The 15565-nt window shown below is 44.4% G+C and overlaps 1 protein-coding gene across 1 annotated transcript in view; it reads left to right on the top strand.

Annotated features, from left to right (window-relative positions):
* Positions 1-15279, top strand: part of cyp26b1 (cytochrome P450, family 26, subfamily b, polypeptide 1) — a 29582-nt gene extending 14303 nt beyond the window's left edge. Inside the window, exons 2-7 of the mRNA XM_070854540.1 lie at positions 2268-2492; positions 11329-11447; positions 11558-11714; positions 11999-12154; positions 13838-14122; positions 14249-15279. Coding sequence (XP_070710641.1) covers positions 2268-2492; positions 11329-11447; positions 11558-11714; positions 11999-12154; positions 13838-14122; positions 14249-14641 — 1335 coding nt within the window. The 3' untranslated portion in view covers positions 14642-15279. The remainder of the gene's footprint in view (positions 1-2267; positions 2493-11328; positions 11448-11557; positions 11715-11998; positions 12155-13837; positions 14123-14248) is intronic.
* The last annotated feature ends 286 nt before the right edge of the window (positions 15280-15565 follow it).

The following is a 15565-nucleotide window of genomic DNA, read 5'->3' as shown; positions in this document are numbered from 1 at the left end:
CCACACTTCTTTACAGCACCTCATAGCGCTGCCTCTTTGGCACGAATGTTTACATATGTCACCCGTGTGTGTGTGTGTGTGTGTGTGTGTGTGAGCCTTACAGTCGTACATATCTCTTTCCCCAGGAGTAAACCGGGGTCAAACCAGTTAGTGTTGTCACGGCAATTTGCAGTCAGGCCTCTGCGTGTTTGTTTACTTTGCCCATTTTTTTGGTGAATTTTATGAATTTGGAGTATGTGTACATGCATGTGTCCAGTGCATGTGTGTTTTTACTATATGTGTGTGTCTAAATGTGTGTGTGAATGATGTGTTTGTCTGCAAGTGTTGGTGTGTATGCCTCGTGTGTGTGTGTGTGTGTAACACAGTAAGCTGGCCTCGGGCTGATATATATTCTTTTCACTCAAACAGCCCATTTACAGTTCTGGGGTCGGCTCCCTCTCGCTCTGCCGTGACCCGGACCGTTTAGAGGTCAGCGTCAAAGCTGAACCCAGGTCAGCTCGCTAACTGGCTCCAGCTCTGGTCCTCTGGGGGTTCACTGACAGAGGGGCTGCTCAAACTGTGGGGCAGGGGCCCGAAATGGGCTTCTCCCGGTAGGTCCTGCAGTGGAAAAGGGGCAAAGACGTCCTCTGCGTCCTCTGCAGAGAACTTTGGAACAATTTAGAGGCCATTTTTAGCATCTGCCTCAAACGCTCACCGCTGTGGTGCTTCTGTGCTCCTGTTCCTCCTGATCAACTGTCAATTTTGGCGTCTACTTCCTTGGATTAACTGTAGATTCAGGGTGACATCGAGTCTTTAAAATAACAAGAGGAGATTTCATGAGATGAAGATAGGTTGGAAAACTATAATTTTGGTAACTGTCCTCATTAAAGTTGTTTAAAGCTAAATTTAAGAACTCTGAGGTCCTGAAGGGGTTTCAGTCAAAAGCCAAAAGAAATGTTGGGAGCTATTGACATAGAGGAGAGGTTAGGTTATGTTTAAACACTCAAGTATCTAACACACATACAAAAGTGTCACACAATATTAGAAGAGGCAAGAGCTGAAAGGGATGAACTGTGGTTGAAACTGATCAGATCCTTCGGGAATCACTTCGAGATCTTTTTACATTCCTTCATTTGGGTCCATCTGGACGGATTGATATTTCATTCACTGTACTTGAAGCCCGAGCTGAAATGTTTTGAGGACCTTTAACCTCAACTATTCGTCTGCCGCTGCCGACGCTGAGCTTCCTAAAGGCATTCTAAATCAGTTTTCATTGAATTAACCTGGTGTATACAGGCTTCTTAAACATCTGCAGTCTCTGTATACGAGTTAACTTTTGCTCTGGGAGCCGGGATGATGGAAACATCAGTAACTTTTGGCATGTGGGGACTCACCAGAAATGGTCCATTTGGGCCCCAAACCACAGAGAGAAACAATCCTTAGTCAGAGCTTTTAGAGGTGAAGATCAAAGCTGGAGTGAAGGTCACATCCTATAGGCTGTTTTAAATTAATATTTAAAAAATGGGTCGTCAGATCCGCTGCGGAGTTTAAACGTGAAAGAAATTGGTCATTTTTATTTTGTCTGGTTTGCAAAAACACCACCAGCGTCAACTTGTTAATGGTGATGATGGTGGTGAAGAGAGGAAGAATGAAGAAGATGATTGTTGCAACTGTGCAAAGCATCCTTAAAAACCTTTTAAAACATAATCAAGGATGTGAGCTGATCTCAGTTATCTTCATGTTGTCAGCTTTCTGACAGTACAAATGTCTTCAGGCATTTCCATTCTGATATTATTAAGCTTCAAGTCAAACTACGCATAAAGAAAGTGGAGATCAAGAAGGAGGAACAAGGAAAACAACGGAAAATCAGAAGTAGGAGATGAAGGGGATCTCCATCAACTGAAGGGACAGGAAGGGTTTCTCTAACATCAACTGTACAGGGTGGAGTGTTTGGGGATTTCCTCAAAATAAAGTCTCTCACACCTTCTGCTGTATGTCTCCTCTGGGGGAAAGAAAATTCCACCTTTCAGCAGAATTCACACCATTTCCTCGACAGTCTCTCTTGGCCGAGCTTTCCTCTAAACTGCCCCATTTCTTTTCCTCCCGCTTCAGGCTTCGGAGTTATTAGTGTCTCTGTCTTTTAACATTAATGTAAATCCTTAGGAAGTGAATATGAATTACAGGAAACGCTATCAAAGTAGATCAGTTGTTGTTTCTCCAGCGGATTCTTTTTCTGTTGTCGTTAAAATCCGTAAAGCTTCATGCCCGCTCTCTGTCCTTCTGTCCAGGGTTCAGGCTTCCACTCGTCACGGAGGCAGAAGTACGGCAACGTGTTCAAGACCCACCTGCTGGGCCGCCCCCTGATCCGGGTGACGGGTGCCGAGAATGTGCGGAAGGTGCTGATGGGCGAGCACACGCTGGTGACGGTGGACTGGCCTCAGAGCACCGCCACGCTGCTGGGACCCAACTCACTGGCCAACAGCATCGGAGACATCCACCGCAAGAGGAGGAAGGTCAGGACACACACTCCTGAACACATGAATACACACACTTGCACGTGTGTTGCTGGGGGTTGGGATATGTTGCATATGACACATAAAAATGGCACATAAGCCTCTTCTTCTAGGTCCTCTGCAGAGGAAAAGTACTCACAGCTAAAGTCATACTGGTAATTGCACCGAGAAAGACGTCCTTAACACTTTGTCCTGCAGCAGAGAGCATTCGCATTAATGTAAAGGCCACGGCACACACAGGTATAAATGTCAAATACCACGGTGCTCTTGTTCCATTTTTTAAAACAACGTTGTAATTAAATTCTCAGCGGCATTAGAGAATGCCAGGAAATCACATAAATCCTCAGGTGACCAGCCGAGTCAATCTTATATTTTCAGCTTTCACTCTTGGAGAAAATCCAGCAGAATTATTTGTACTGTATTTGCAGCATGTGAGCAAATAGAGCAGTTAAACGTGAGCCCCAGTCTAATCTCTTATCTTGTCTGAACTGTATTTGGGTACTCCAGACTGTATATAACATACAGCAATTTATATAGTTCACATCTGACGAATGATGAAAGTGAAATTTACTGGAGGATCTACAAGTTCAGTGGGTTCAGACTGGTTTTTTATCGGGAAGGAGCCTCCCTGCAGTTATAAAATAAGCACTTCTTCGTCCGAAAAATAAGAAAAGCAAAGTGTTGGTCTCCAAAGTAAAGTTCATGACTGCTGCAGCCTGAGAGATCAATGAGAACACTCTTCCATTTTCACTTCGTTTTTTTTTTTTTTCCCCAACACACTGCTGTTATCCCCTGCGGTCAGGAGAAAAGGCACACTTTATGGTGCACCAAATACCAAATATTTCAGCTGCAATGGTACAATCCTGCCAGATTTGTCATATTTAAGCATTTCAGAGACAGTTAAACAGATTTCATGGAAAAGGCCGTATAATATACAGTTCAGTCGGGTATAAAACACACACACACACACACACATAAATACACGTGTGCACTCGAAAGAAAATAACTCCCACTGCATGAGAAGGAAAGCAAAAGAGGAGAGGAGCATTAAACATGTACAATATACATACAGCACACACACACATTTGTCAAAAGCACTGGAGTGATCTGCTGCACAATGAGGAAGGTAGGACACACACACACACACACACACACACACACACACAGAAAGAGAGAGTATCAGGTAAAGCTATCCCAGCCTCTCGGCCTTATCAGCAGCGTCCTGGCTACTGAAGCGTGAGAACGACCCCTCCATCTCTTTATCCTCTCCTCCACGCATCTACATGGAGAAAGAGGGATTCCGGTTCGGACTATTCGGACTATTCGGACTATTACGCCTCTCCTTCTCTGTTTCTCAGTCTTTTTTTTTTTTTACCTTTGGTCTCTCTTTGCTTGCCGTCTTTCTCTTCTCTCTCTCTCTCTCTTCTGTGCCAGGACCATTTCAGGTAATCAGCCACTTACTTCTCCCTCCTATTATCCCCTTATCCCCAGGGCACATACCTTCCCTCTCTCTCTCTCTCTCACACACACACACACACACACATTTGATGCACTTACACACAAAGTCACAGATAAATACACACACACTCACAAAAGACTAGAGTCTGGAGTGTTTTCCTGTAAATCTGTCTCTAGTTTTGTCTCTCAGGATCCTCCGTGGAGGGGGAGAGGAAGGAGAGAGATTTTTTTTTTGGAGGCGGGGTCAGATTTCGTTACCGTGGTGCCCGGGGACAGTGAGAGGTCGGCTGGGTCTAATCTGGGCTCTGATCCCCTCTCCTCTCCCTGGAGACCCCCGCACTAACCTCATGTAATGACCCCTGATTAGGAAGGCAGCCTCCAACACAGCACAAAGAGGGGCTTTCTGTGGGGGCCCGACACACACACACACACACACACACACACACACACACACACACACACACACACACACACACATGCATATATATATCAGTACACAAAAGCATATGTGCACCCCGCTCTCAACCCAAACAGCCAGATACAGAGATGGAGGTCGATAATGCTGTTCAAAGTTGTATGTTTAAGCCCAACCACACTGCTGAAGTACCTTTGAGCAAGACTAGCTGTACCGTACCTGCTGCCATGCTGTCCGTGACCTCTGACCTTCCCTGGGGAGGCAATAGGAAAGAGGGACAGAGAGATCAAGTGATGAAGCATCATATCACAGAGTTTGGAGAGATTTTAAATTGAAATATAGACAAAACAAAACATAAAATAACGCCGTAAAAGCACAATGTAAATCTTTTTTTTTTTAGGGCCGATACATTTTCATATAGTTAAAAATCTTAAAGTTGATTTAGCATAAACGTATTTTAACCTCCATCCAGTTAAAATGCGTTAAAAAGTGTTTCTATGTCCTGTTACAAAACACCTTGGGTGGCTCTGCTGTGACAATAATCTGTCAACATGCAGGAAATAATGCTTTGAGTTTGTTTGGAAGAAAGAGAGAAAGAAAGAGATTGATTGACAGGTGCCAAAAGTACAAAAACACCTGAAAGAGAGTAGCTTGACGCCGCCCACTTACAGTGATATATTTATACATGCATGCATCTGTGTAAGGGTGAGGTTCACAGCAGCTGTTCCATATTCTGGCTGCTGTGAGACTCAAGTCATTGTAGATTCAACAGACAGCAGAGAGAAAGCAAGAGGGGGGGATAATGGCAAGGAGGGCAGAGGGGTCAGCTGGGCAGCTTTCATGGCTTGTGTACGTGTGTGTGTGTGTGTGTGTGTGTGTGTGTGTGTGTGTGTGTGTGTGTGTGTGTGTGTGTGGTGGGTTGGCAGAGCTGCCTCCTGTTTTCTGGGTAATAAAACTAAGTCAACAGACAGAAGCGAAACAACATCAACTGAGAGAAAGAATGAGCGACTGGCTTACTGTCTGACCCACTGGACCAGAACTGCTCCTCTGTGTGTGTGTGTGTGTGTGTGTGTGTGTGTCTCTGTCGTCCTTGTGGTTTTCGTACGGAAAAACAATCTTCACACAGCACATTAGCCTTTGGTGAATCAACAGAGCCAGCCAGTTTCCATATAACCCCGTGTTAAGCTAGGAAACTAACTCCCTCAAAGAGCCACAGCGGCCTGCTTTTCCACTACAGGCCAATCAGGGCCAAACAGGGCCGGCCAGGGCTTACACATCATCCTTGTCTGAAAAGAACATAAAAAATATGTACTTCTGCTGCAGACAGACAGAATTTATCACTTTTGCCGCCGTATCAAGGCTGTAGTCTTTTCCCACAAGCTTGTAGACAGTTGGGAGTTAGAGATGGTTCACAACTTGGATGGAGCCTTGCAGCTTTTGCCTGAAATGTTGCAGCAGAAGTCGGTTATAACAAGTGATCTGTAGGTGTTTACTTCTACAGACAGACTCCTTCCCTTGCATCAAGGAAACGATAATAGTGTAGGAGTTTGTTAATGAACTGATGTGCATGTTTTCAGACATGGACATACAGTAGAGTGACTGTTTCAGTAGCTGCCTGACAAACTTATAGGCAGGAAAGCAATGAGCAGAGCGATGATATAACATCCGACAAAGCTGGACAGCTGGGTGATGAACCAGGACAGCTTACTGAGCACCGACCCACTTGTGTGTGTGTGTCACCTTCATCTTCTTCAACCCTTCTTCCCCTTCACTTTACCCACTGAGCAAAATGTGTGATTGAGACGATACAAACAGACTAAATGCACAGAAGGGTTTATAGTCCACATGCTGAGATGGCCTCAGCAAGTCCAACCTGATCTGAAGTGGAAAAATGTCCCTCAATAACACTGAGTTAATCCAAGTTAGGATCTTTAAGGCCACACACACACACACACACACACACACACACACACACACATGCAACTACGCAGTATGTTGACAGTGGCAGCTGGTTCTTTATTTTCACCCTTCTGACATACCTCTCTGTCTTTTCTGTTCCTACCTCGTTTTCTTTCTCTCTCTCTCTCTCCACTTACGTTGGCTCTACATTTTCCTTCCCCCTTGTTTTTCTTTTATTGGAACCATCCCTACATCCCTAAATTTAGGAAAAGGAGAAACACAGGCAGGGAAAAACAGAGGCTGAGACGGAGAGAGAGGGAGATCAGACGTGTGGAGGGATTCACACTGACCTCTTCAACCTGTTCATATGCAGGCAAACCAGCCAGTGTTTTTCTCATAGTGATGATAAAGGAGGACATTCGATATAGAAGAACCACTAGTTTGTGCTTCCTGACTGTCGTTGTAGCTCATAAAAAATTATTTCAAGCATTGTACTGAAGCTACTTGATGCAAAAGATGCCTGTCTGGTTAAAAATAACTCAACATTTACTCAAAGGGTCTTCTTTAGAAAGCCCTAGATGATCCATTTGTTCTAAACAATTAGACCGACTGGATTTGAATCTAAATATAAGATACCTTGATTAAATAATGCAGTGTGCACCTCCACATGCCTCTTTCTCCGAGCGTGTGATGGCAAGTTTGCCTCCTGTGCTTCTGCTCATCACCAGTAGAGGGCACTGCCAATTCTAACCCAGCTGCAGCCCATCCTGTCCGTCCCCTCTTTGCTTTGCCCAGCTCTCTCACCCTCTGAGGTCAAATTCAAAGAAAAGCTACAGAAGAGATTTCACCAAAAACTAATTTAAATGCTGCTGGAAAATGCATTTTATTTATAATAACTAACTTTGAAATGTGGGGGAGTTGAAGAACAAAGTAGCATAAAATGGTAAAAAAGTAAATGTAGTTAGTTTCTTTCCACTACTAGAAATATATATACTATAACAATCCATCATATTTTGTCGTGGGCTAATATTTTGCATGCAAATCCTCATTATGCAGAGTAACTAGTAACTGCAGGAACACTTAAAGGTACAAGACTTCCCTTTAAAACACAATACAACGAAAGCTTAAGTCTCTACTGCAGCATAATACTTTGGTGCAGCACTTCATGTAGTTTTTCTAATCTTTTCAGCAAACTTCTTTTAAGCAGTTGAAGATATTTTTCATTCCTGGTATGATTCTGTTAACATTATTGATTAAAAGCTAAAATAATGTGATTTGCCTGCCTGTAGCTTTACATCTCGGAAAGCGCTTCAACAGGCCAAGAACGCATTCCTTTTCTGATTCAACATGCGATGGTAGAGGCAGAGAATGTGTGGACTGCTTGTTTGACTAAGAGAAAAGAGAGAGAGAGAGGAGTAAAAAGTATTTTAAAAAAGGAGGGATGGAAGGGCAGGGAGAGTCGGGAAGAGGTGGGAGCATGGAGAGAGAGAGAGAGAGAGAGAGAGAAGGAGGGAAAGGAGGGCAGAGAGAAGAATAAAGGAGTCTTTACATGTCTGTGGAACCAGCAGCTCGCAGCACTTTCACATAATTTAAGACATATGGACGTTATTAGGACGACCGTGTCTGCTTGTGTGTGTTTGTGTGTGTGTGTGTGTGTGACTATATCAATGTGTGCGCAAGAGTCTGGGAGTGTGTGTGTGTGACAGTGTGTGTGTGTGTGTGTGTGTGTCTTTAAGCCTGTGTCTTTGCGCTGCAGGCTACAGAAGACAGTCACGTTTTTGTGGTGCAGCAAAATGACTGTTGTACTGAACAATCCCCGCACCACCACCACCACCACCACCACCACCACCACCCTCAGCACCCTCAGCACCCTCAGCACCCCCGTCCTGTGTCGAACTTGGAACGTCCCAGAGTGACACTGCATAAAAAAAAAACTGTGTTTGATTGGCAACCAGGCCTTGTAGGGAGATGCCATGTGCATATGTGTGTGTCTGAGTGTGTGTGTGTGTGTGTTTGTCTGACCTGTAGTTACCTTTCAGAGTCTTGGCCTCCTGTCGGCCTGCACACACACACACACACACACACACACACACACACACACACGCAGGCTCACTGACTCACTGATCCTTCAGTAGCTGAACCTTGCTGGTACGCCGACTCTATTTATGTGTGTGTGTGTGTGTGTGTGTGTGTGTAGGAAGAGGCAAAGTACTCACCTAAATTGACCAATTATGCATAATCCAGCACAGACGGGTTAAATAGCACAATGTTACACAACCTCCTTTGGCTTAAAGAATATTTTGTCCGATCGCCTTTCAATGATTATTCCTCTCTCTTTTTCTGAGACCTTACAAAAGATTTCTCTGATGACTCTGAAGCATGTTCGTCTAGAGCTGTAGTCCTCTGGAGAGTGATCGACACACGAGCAAACATCTGACACGGTTAGAAACGGCTGAGTCATGGGTTCAAAGATACCATGGAAGTGAACAGCTGAAACTCCAAGTGAATCACCAAATGAGTGATTAACCAACCGATCACCACCCAGTGTACTGATGAATAATGAATGATAAGGGAACCGACTACATCTCTAACAGACGTTAAAAGGCGTACTAAACAAACGAGTGACAAACTGACCACAAACTGGACTAAGTGACCTGTCAAATTACTTAAATGATACGAGATTACTCGATATAAGCAACAAATACAACAGAAATGGACATCAAGGGCCAATTTTGGGCCAATCTGCAGCAAATATGCAACCCAGTAGTAATATGTAATCATAGCAACGCTCTGTAATTTTGAAAATACTAGAAGATAGTTCAGAGATACATCAATCATCCCAGTTTCATCCCAATCCAACCAGTGGTCTCCAGAAACCCTAACCGTTATCCTCATACACCAAACCCTGCAGAATGGATGTACGAACAGCAACCGATCGATCAAACGATGACACCAACACATCGTCCAAACCGCCTAAACTGAGAGACAGCGCTGTGTTTCTTCTTAGGCTGCTTTGAGGTCAGATAGTGTTGTGTAATCCCCTGTGGTCAGGGTTGGAGAGCAGGTCATGTAAGCTGATCTGTGACCAGCGGCCCCAGGGCGCGGCAAAGAGGAAATGTAGAGCTGCTAATGTCTTGGAGCGCTCTGTGATCTGCACCAGCCACTCCCTAACGCACACAGCGTATATACAGTGCATACATGTAATTCACACATGCAGCAGCAGCAGCAGCTCAGTAGACTATTGTTCATTCATTCTGGGGCCGATGGAGGGAGGGAAGCAGGGTTTGGAGAAGAAAGAAAATGAGAGGAAAATGAGGTAGGGGACAGAATAAGAGCATGAGTGCCCAACTGATGGTTTGGTGGCTGAAACATGGACCTCAGGAACCACATGTACCCTCGCTGGCCTGGACTCAAATCCCACTAGGAGCTTCTCTCCTCCCTCTCAGCCTCCATTATGTCTCAAAGAAAAGAAGCAGAAACACTTTGTGCTTATAACCGCGATACTTCGGTGTGTTAGCATATGGAAAATATATCCCAAATACACAACAAAGTCCTTTTCTATGTGCATGGTTTGCTTGAAAGGCTACAAAGTTCATTTTTAGTACACTCCTATATGGTGCACTTACACAAAGGATATATAAGCATCCAGTCATGGTTAATAAAAGTAAAGTCTACATCGTGTTAAGCATAGTTTAGTTTATCTGCATGATTATAAAAAGTTGGAGGCAAGTCATAAAATGAACCCACAGCGTTAAAATAAATCGAGCGAATCCACAGAGAAGATGCAATCATGAGTTTGAGCAGGTTAGAGAATAAAAGACCTCATGAAAAACACAAAAAGTACCTCAAAATAAACAAACAAGGAGTGTTTGTAAGGCTCTTACAGTGATTTGAGGGGCCACAAGTTCACATACTCTAAAATCTGCAAATTCAAATATTCCAGTGTCGTCTCATTGGGCAGAAAATACAAACCATGTGTTCCAGTCGCTGAACGTACATCACAATGTGCTGCACTGCCTTCCTGTGATTACTGGTCACATAAAACCTCGTATTGTCACTTCTGTGAAACTTAATGTGAAGACTTGGTGAGAGTTTTTCGCCCATCCAGCAGTAATATTGGTCATTCCCTCTGTTCTCCTGTACATTCAGACCAACTTGTGACAGTTTTGAGGAGAACTTAAAAGGTTAAATTCACAAGAATGTTATTTATCCAAATAAAGCTAAGTGTTAGTGACTGATTCATATTAATATAAAAGCCCCATTCTAGTCCAGCCTGCTCACTTTTCTCTTCTCCTCTCCAATGTTCTCCACTTCTAAATCATTTCCAAAACTGTTTTAAGGGCAGTTTTGGAGGTTAAATCAGATGGAATGTTATTTGTCCAAACAACACTGACGACTGGTGACTGATTCATACTAAGAAATACGACGAGCAGCCAGGAAAGACTTAACTCTCCCCCCTCCTCTCTCTTGCTCTTTCTGTCTGTCATCCTAGTTCTGCTGACTACAGGGGAAAACCTCCACAATGTATAAGTCTCTGTAAAGGGGGGGGGGAGGGGGGAGAAAGAAAGAGAGAGGGAGAGGGGGGGAGACTGTGAGGATGAATAAGGAACGGGCATCGCAGAAAATGAATAAGAATGAACTCATGATGGAAAGTCTTGCCTAGGTAGAATTCAAGGGAGAAGAAGAAGGGGATTAAAGGATAGAGCATGTTCTAAAGATGTGACAGGAGAGAAAGAAAGAAGTTTGTTTGAGCCAGACTCACGATCGTTGGGTCTTTTTTTTAATGCTATAGTGCCACTTATGTGTGAATTTGTTTGTCACTGACCCGTCACACAAAGTCACACCTGCGTCATTGCAGAAATTAATGTGTGTAACAAGTTTTCATCGCAATCTATCCACTAATTTTGAAAATATTTGACTGTGTGCCAAGTCATAACATTTATGCGCAGTTCGTATGAATCCAGGCTGACCTTCATTCGTACAGTACGTGTCACGATCAGACAGGTGCAGTCACATCCTGCCCTTTTTAAATTCCATTCTCTGCCTCTGACTCTGTCTCTCCAGGTGTTTGCTAAAGTGTTCAGCCACGAGGCCTTGGAGTCCTACCTCCCGAAAATCCAGCAGGTCATCCAGGAGAGCCTCCGGGTATGGAGCTCCAACCCTGAGCCCATCAACGTCTACAGGTACAGTGGGGGTCATGGAGTAGAAATGCATTCACAAAAGTTGGTAAACCTACAAAAAAACAGAATGCCAAAAGCTAAAGATCATGTCCCGATTGGTTGTCTTTCCACAGGGAGAGCCAGAGGTTGTCGTTCACCATGGCGGTTCGGGTGCTGCTGGGATTCAGGGTGTCAGAGGAGGAGATGAGGCATCTGTTCTCAACCTTCCAGGATTTTGTTGACAACCTGTTCAGTCTGCCTATAGACATGCCGTTCAGCGGCTACAGGAAGGTGAGTGTCGACATGCTCTGCTCCTTTTTAGCTGCAAATGTTCTTAGAACAAAAGAAATCTCTTGGTTCTGCACACTCTCTGTAAGTTAAGGCAGGAAACACATGTCTCAACATCACAGAAGGAACATGAACCGATTTGAAAATATGATGTTTGCGTACATACAAAAGATGAGAAAATCAGTTCGTATTAATTGGCTCCTTTTAAAGATTTTTTTGTCAAAATTTACAATAAGCACGTTGTGTATCCTCGTGCTAACTTTCCTCTGTACTCTGTATGCTTGCAGGGTATCCGTGCACGAGACACCCTGCAGAAAAGCATAGAGAAAGCCATCAGGGAGAAGCCGCTGTGTTCCCAGGGGAAGGATTACAGCGATGCGCTGGATGTCCTGATGGAGAGCGCCAAAGAGAACGGCACCGAGCTCACCATGCAGGAGCTGAAGGTAACATGCCTACTCAAAAAAAAAAAAAAAAAATGAAAAGGTGTGAAATATATGCTGGAGAGAAGCCAGACGCACAAGAAGCTACTCAATCACACAGGGGAGCATAAACACATCCAGCACAGGAACACACCAACCCTGATGCACATGTGTTCACATACAGAGAACACACTCGCTGTTAACCTAGCATGGTGCTGCCAAAAGGAACTCTCTTGGCTGGCTGAACACACACACACACACACACACACACACACACACACCAACAATTTGCATAATTTGTCCAACAAATCATGTTGTGATCATAAGAAATGAAAGTGAATGATGATAAACATCTTTATGTAAAATATGTCTGCAGGGATGCTGAGCTGATGCCCACAGGTAGACAGTGACAGTATAAGACACACACACACACACACACACACACACACACACACACACACACAGACACACCCTCTATTTACCTATTAAAGTAATTCTGAGGAATTCTGTGGAAACTCAACTCTCTCTGCCTCTTTCTCGCTCTCTGTGGTTTCTGGGTTAAGTCCAGGGCCAAAAATAAGTCAACACTCCCCCTGCTAGGGGTCTGAAAGAGGCCTCCTGTACGCACACACTCACACACACACATATATAAATATATAAATACACACACAAAGTGAACTGGGGAGCCCCTGTCACAGAGGACCGGGCTGAAGCACTCTCCCGCAGTTTTCTGACGCATGCATATAGAACGCACATACATGTAGGGTGAGGCCGAGATGTGTTTTGACACAGATGATGGCAGATGAGAGGTTTATAATGAGCGTCCTGCTGCCCAGCCTCAGCGTTACTTATTCCACTACCTTAATAATGGGCACGGCACAGTGAACTAAATGTTGTTATTGGATATGAACGTCACATTTCCAAACACAGTACTTTTCAGGAATTAAAAACAACATACTTTTATTATGTATTGGCTTCTTTCTGGCCCTGCGTCATGACGAAATGAATGCCAAGCTTAAGGTGTGGGGTGGTGGATTTGCACTCAAAATAGGGCCGAGGTCCCATGTTGAGTTGGCTCACAATTTGGCTTAATAACTATTGACAAGAAGATTTTATATTTTGAAAAGAGTAAATCAAAATACCACAGACATCTTTATTACATGCAGGGTGAGAAAATCAGTTGTCTTCAATCATAAATTATGTAAATTGCATTGCTACAGCCTCAAAAACAGTAGTTGTGGCTGTAGCCGGGCATTTGGCTGATATCCGCTCTCACTGTTCAGCACATAATTCTACCATCTACATTTCCACTCTCTGGACCCTTTATTCAAGTGAAGAGCAATTAGCCCATCAGAATCTGAGGGAGAAACCAGTTGGCGTGGCCACAAAGTAAAGACAGATCAACTCACATGACCTCGGTGCAGTTCTGCACTCAGTGTAGGTCTGTGCTCTGTTAAATGGACTTTTTGCTCCACTTTCTGCGTCAGTGGCTGGCTTTTACCAACTCTGGCTTAAATAATAATCGTAATAGTATGGTGATGGTTACCGAACTTGTGTTTAGAAGCTGTATATAGAAAGTGTAAAACCTTCCATGGTATGAGTCGGTATCGTAGCTCTTGTTTGTCTATTGTTGATTTTTGTTACTTTAGGAGTCTAAAACATCAGACAACCACCACACTGACACACCAATTCTATGTCACCCCATAGGAGTCAACCATCGAACTGATCTTTGCCGCCTTTGCCACCACGGCCAGCGCCAGCACCTCACTTATCATGCAGCTCCTCCGCCACCCTGCCGTCCTGGAACGCCTCAGGGAGGAGCTGAGAGCCAGGGGTCTCCTCCACAACGGCTGCCTCTGCCCCGAAGGAGAGCTGAGGCTGGACACCATCGTGAGCCTCAAATACCTGGACTGTGTCATCAAGGAGGTGCTGAGACTCTTCACGCCCGTCTCAGGGGCGTACCGAACCGCCATGCAGACGTTCGAACTTGATGTGAGTGGCAACTGCAGTTTCATCTTTGCTCTATGCAATGGTAGTTCTGTTCATTAAGATGGGGACTTCTAGTCATGATTGCACCCTTTTTAAACCGGCTTCCCTTCTCTGTCTTCTCGTCTCCAGGGAGTCCAGATTCCAAAGGGCTGGAGTGTGATGTACAGCATTCGGGACACTCACGACACCTCAGCTGTCTTCAAGGATGTGGATGCCTTCGACCCTGACCGATTCAGCCAGGAGCGGGGAGAGGACAAAGAGGGACGCTTCCACTACTTGCCCTTCGGCGGTGGCGTCCGGTCCTGCCTGGGCAAGCAGCTCGCCACTCTCTTCCTTCGCATCCTGGCTATTGAGCTGGCCAGCACGAGCCGTTTTGAGCTGGCCACCCGGCAGTTTCCCCGTGTGGTCACGGTGCCGGTGGTCCACCCTGTGGATGGGCTGAAGGTCAAGTTCTACGGCTTGGACTCCAACCAGAACGAGATCATGGCCAAGTCAGAGGAGCTGCTGGGAGCCACTGTGTGAAGGTCGTGGTGTTGACGAGTGGTAAAGGGAGGGGGGAGGGGGTGTGTGTGTGAGTGATCGAAGAAGTCTTTAGGGAGAACACTGAAGGAAGGAAAGAAAGAATTTCAGAGTTTTTCTTCTCCACCCGTGGTCTGCCAAGTTGGAGGTTCCTTTTCAGACTAAAAGAAAAGCAGAAATGTTCGTCTCTTGTTACAACTGATGATGATCGGGACTTTCCTCTGAGAAAGGAAGAAGCTGCCAAAAAGGTTCTTAATTATGCTCTATTCTGTGTATTTTTTTTTTTAAAGAAATACATAAACAAAATGTATGTACAATAAAGCTATGTAATATAATTTGAAAGAGAATGTGGATAGTGCACAATGGGAGAAAGAGAGGTATGGTGGTGCTTTTGGTGAAATGAAGTTTTGAACTTAGAAGAGTAAAAGTAAAGATGGTTGTGGACGGACGGCGAGCTGGATGAAACAGGGTATAGGACGAAAGAACATGATATTTTAGCATTTTGCTTGTGCTTAATTAAATGCAGTGAACCATTTCAGTTGTCTAGCAGGGTAAAAGAGATGGATATTTTACAATGAAAATTCTGCTCAAAATTGGTCAATTTTGAACCTGAATTTTTCTTGATGCCACCCAGGTTCAAAAGATTTATTCTTTTTTTTTGCTACATTGAGCAGGATTTGAAAGAAATCAGAAATCAGCAGTGGCTTCCATCAAAGGTCCATCGAGATTTAAATAGCTTACAACATGCAGTCAAAAGGATCATAGCACATTGGGTAGCAAGTTGTGGCACAGATAGATGTGTGTTGCTGAGCTCGTCATATTGGCTCTGCAGCATTTCTTCAAGCCAACTGCATCATGATGCAGAGAATACATTGTACTGCTAGTGATGGAGGAGATGCTGGCTGCATATTTTAAGGGGCAGAACAC

This window comes from Pempheris klunzingeri, chromosome 23 (assembly GCF_042242105.1).
Source record: "Pempheris klunzingeri isolate RE-2024b chromosome 23, fPemKlu1.hap1, whole genome shotgun sequence".
NCBI classification, from domain to species: Eukaryota; Metazoa; Chordata; class Actinopteri; order Acropomatiformes; family Pempheridae; genus Pempheris; species Pempheris klunzingeri.
Note: the sequence above shows the minus strand (reverse complement) of the source record. Positions and strands in the feature narration are given on the sequence as shown.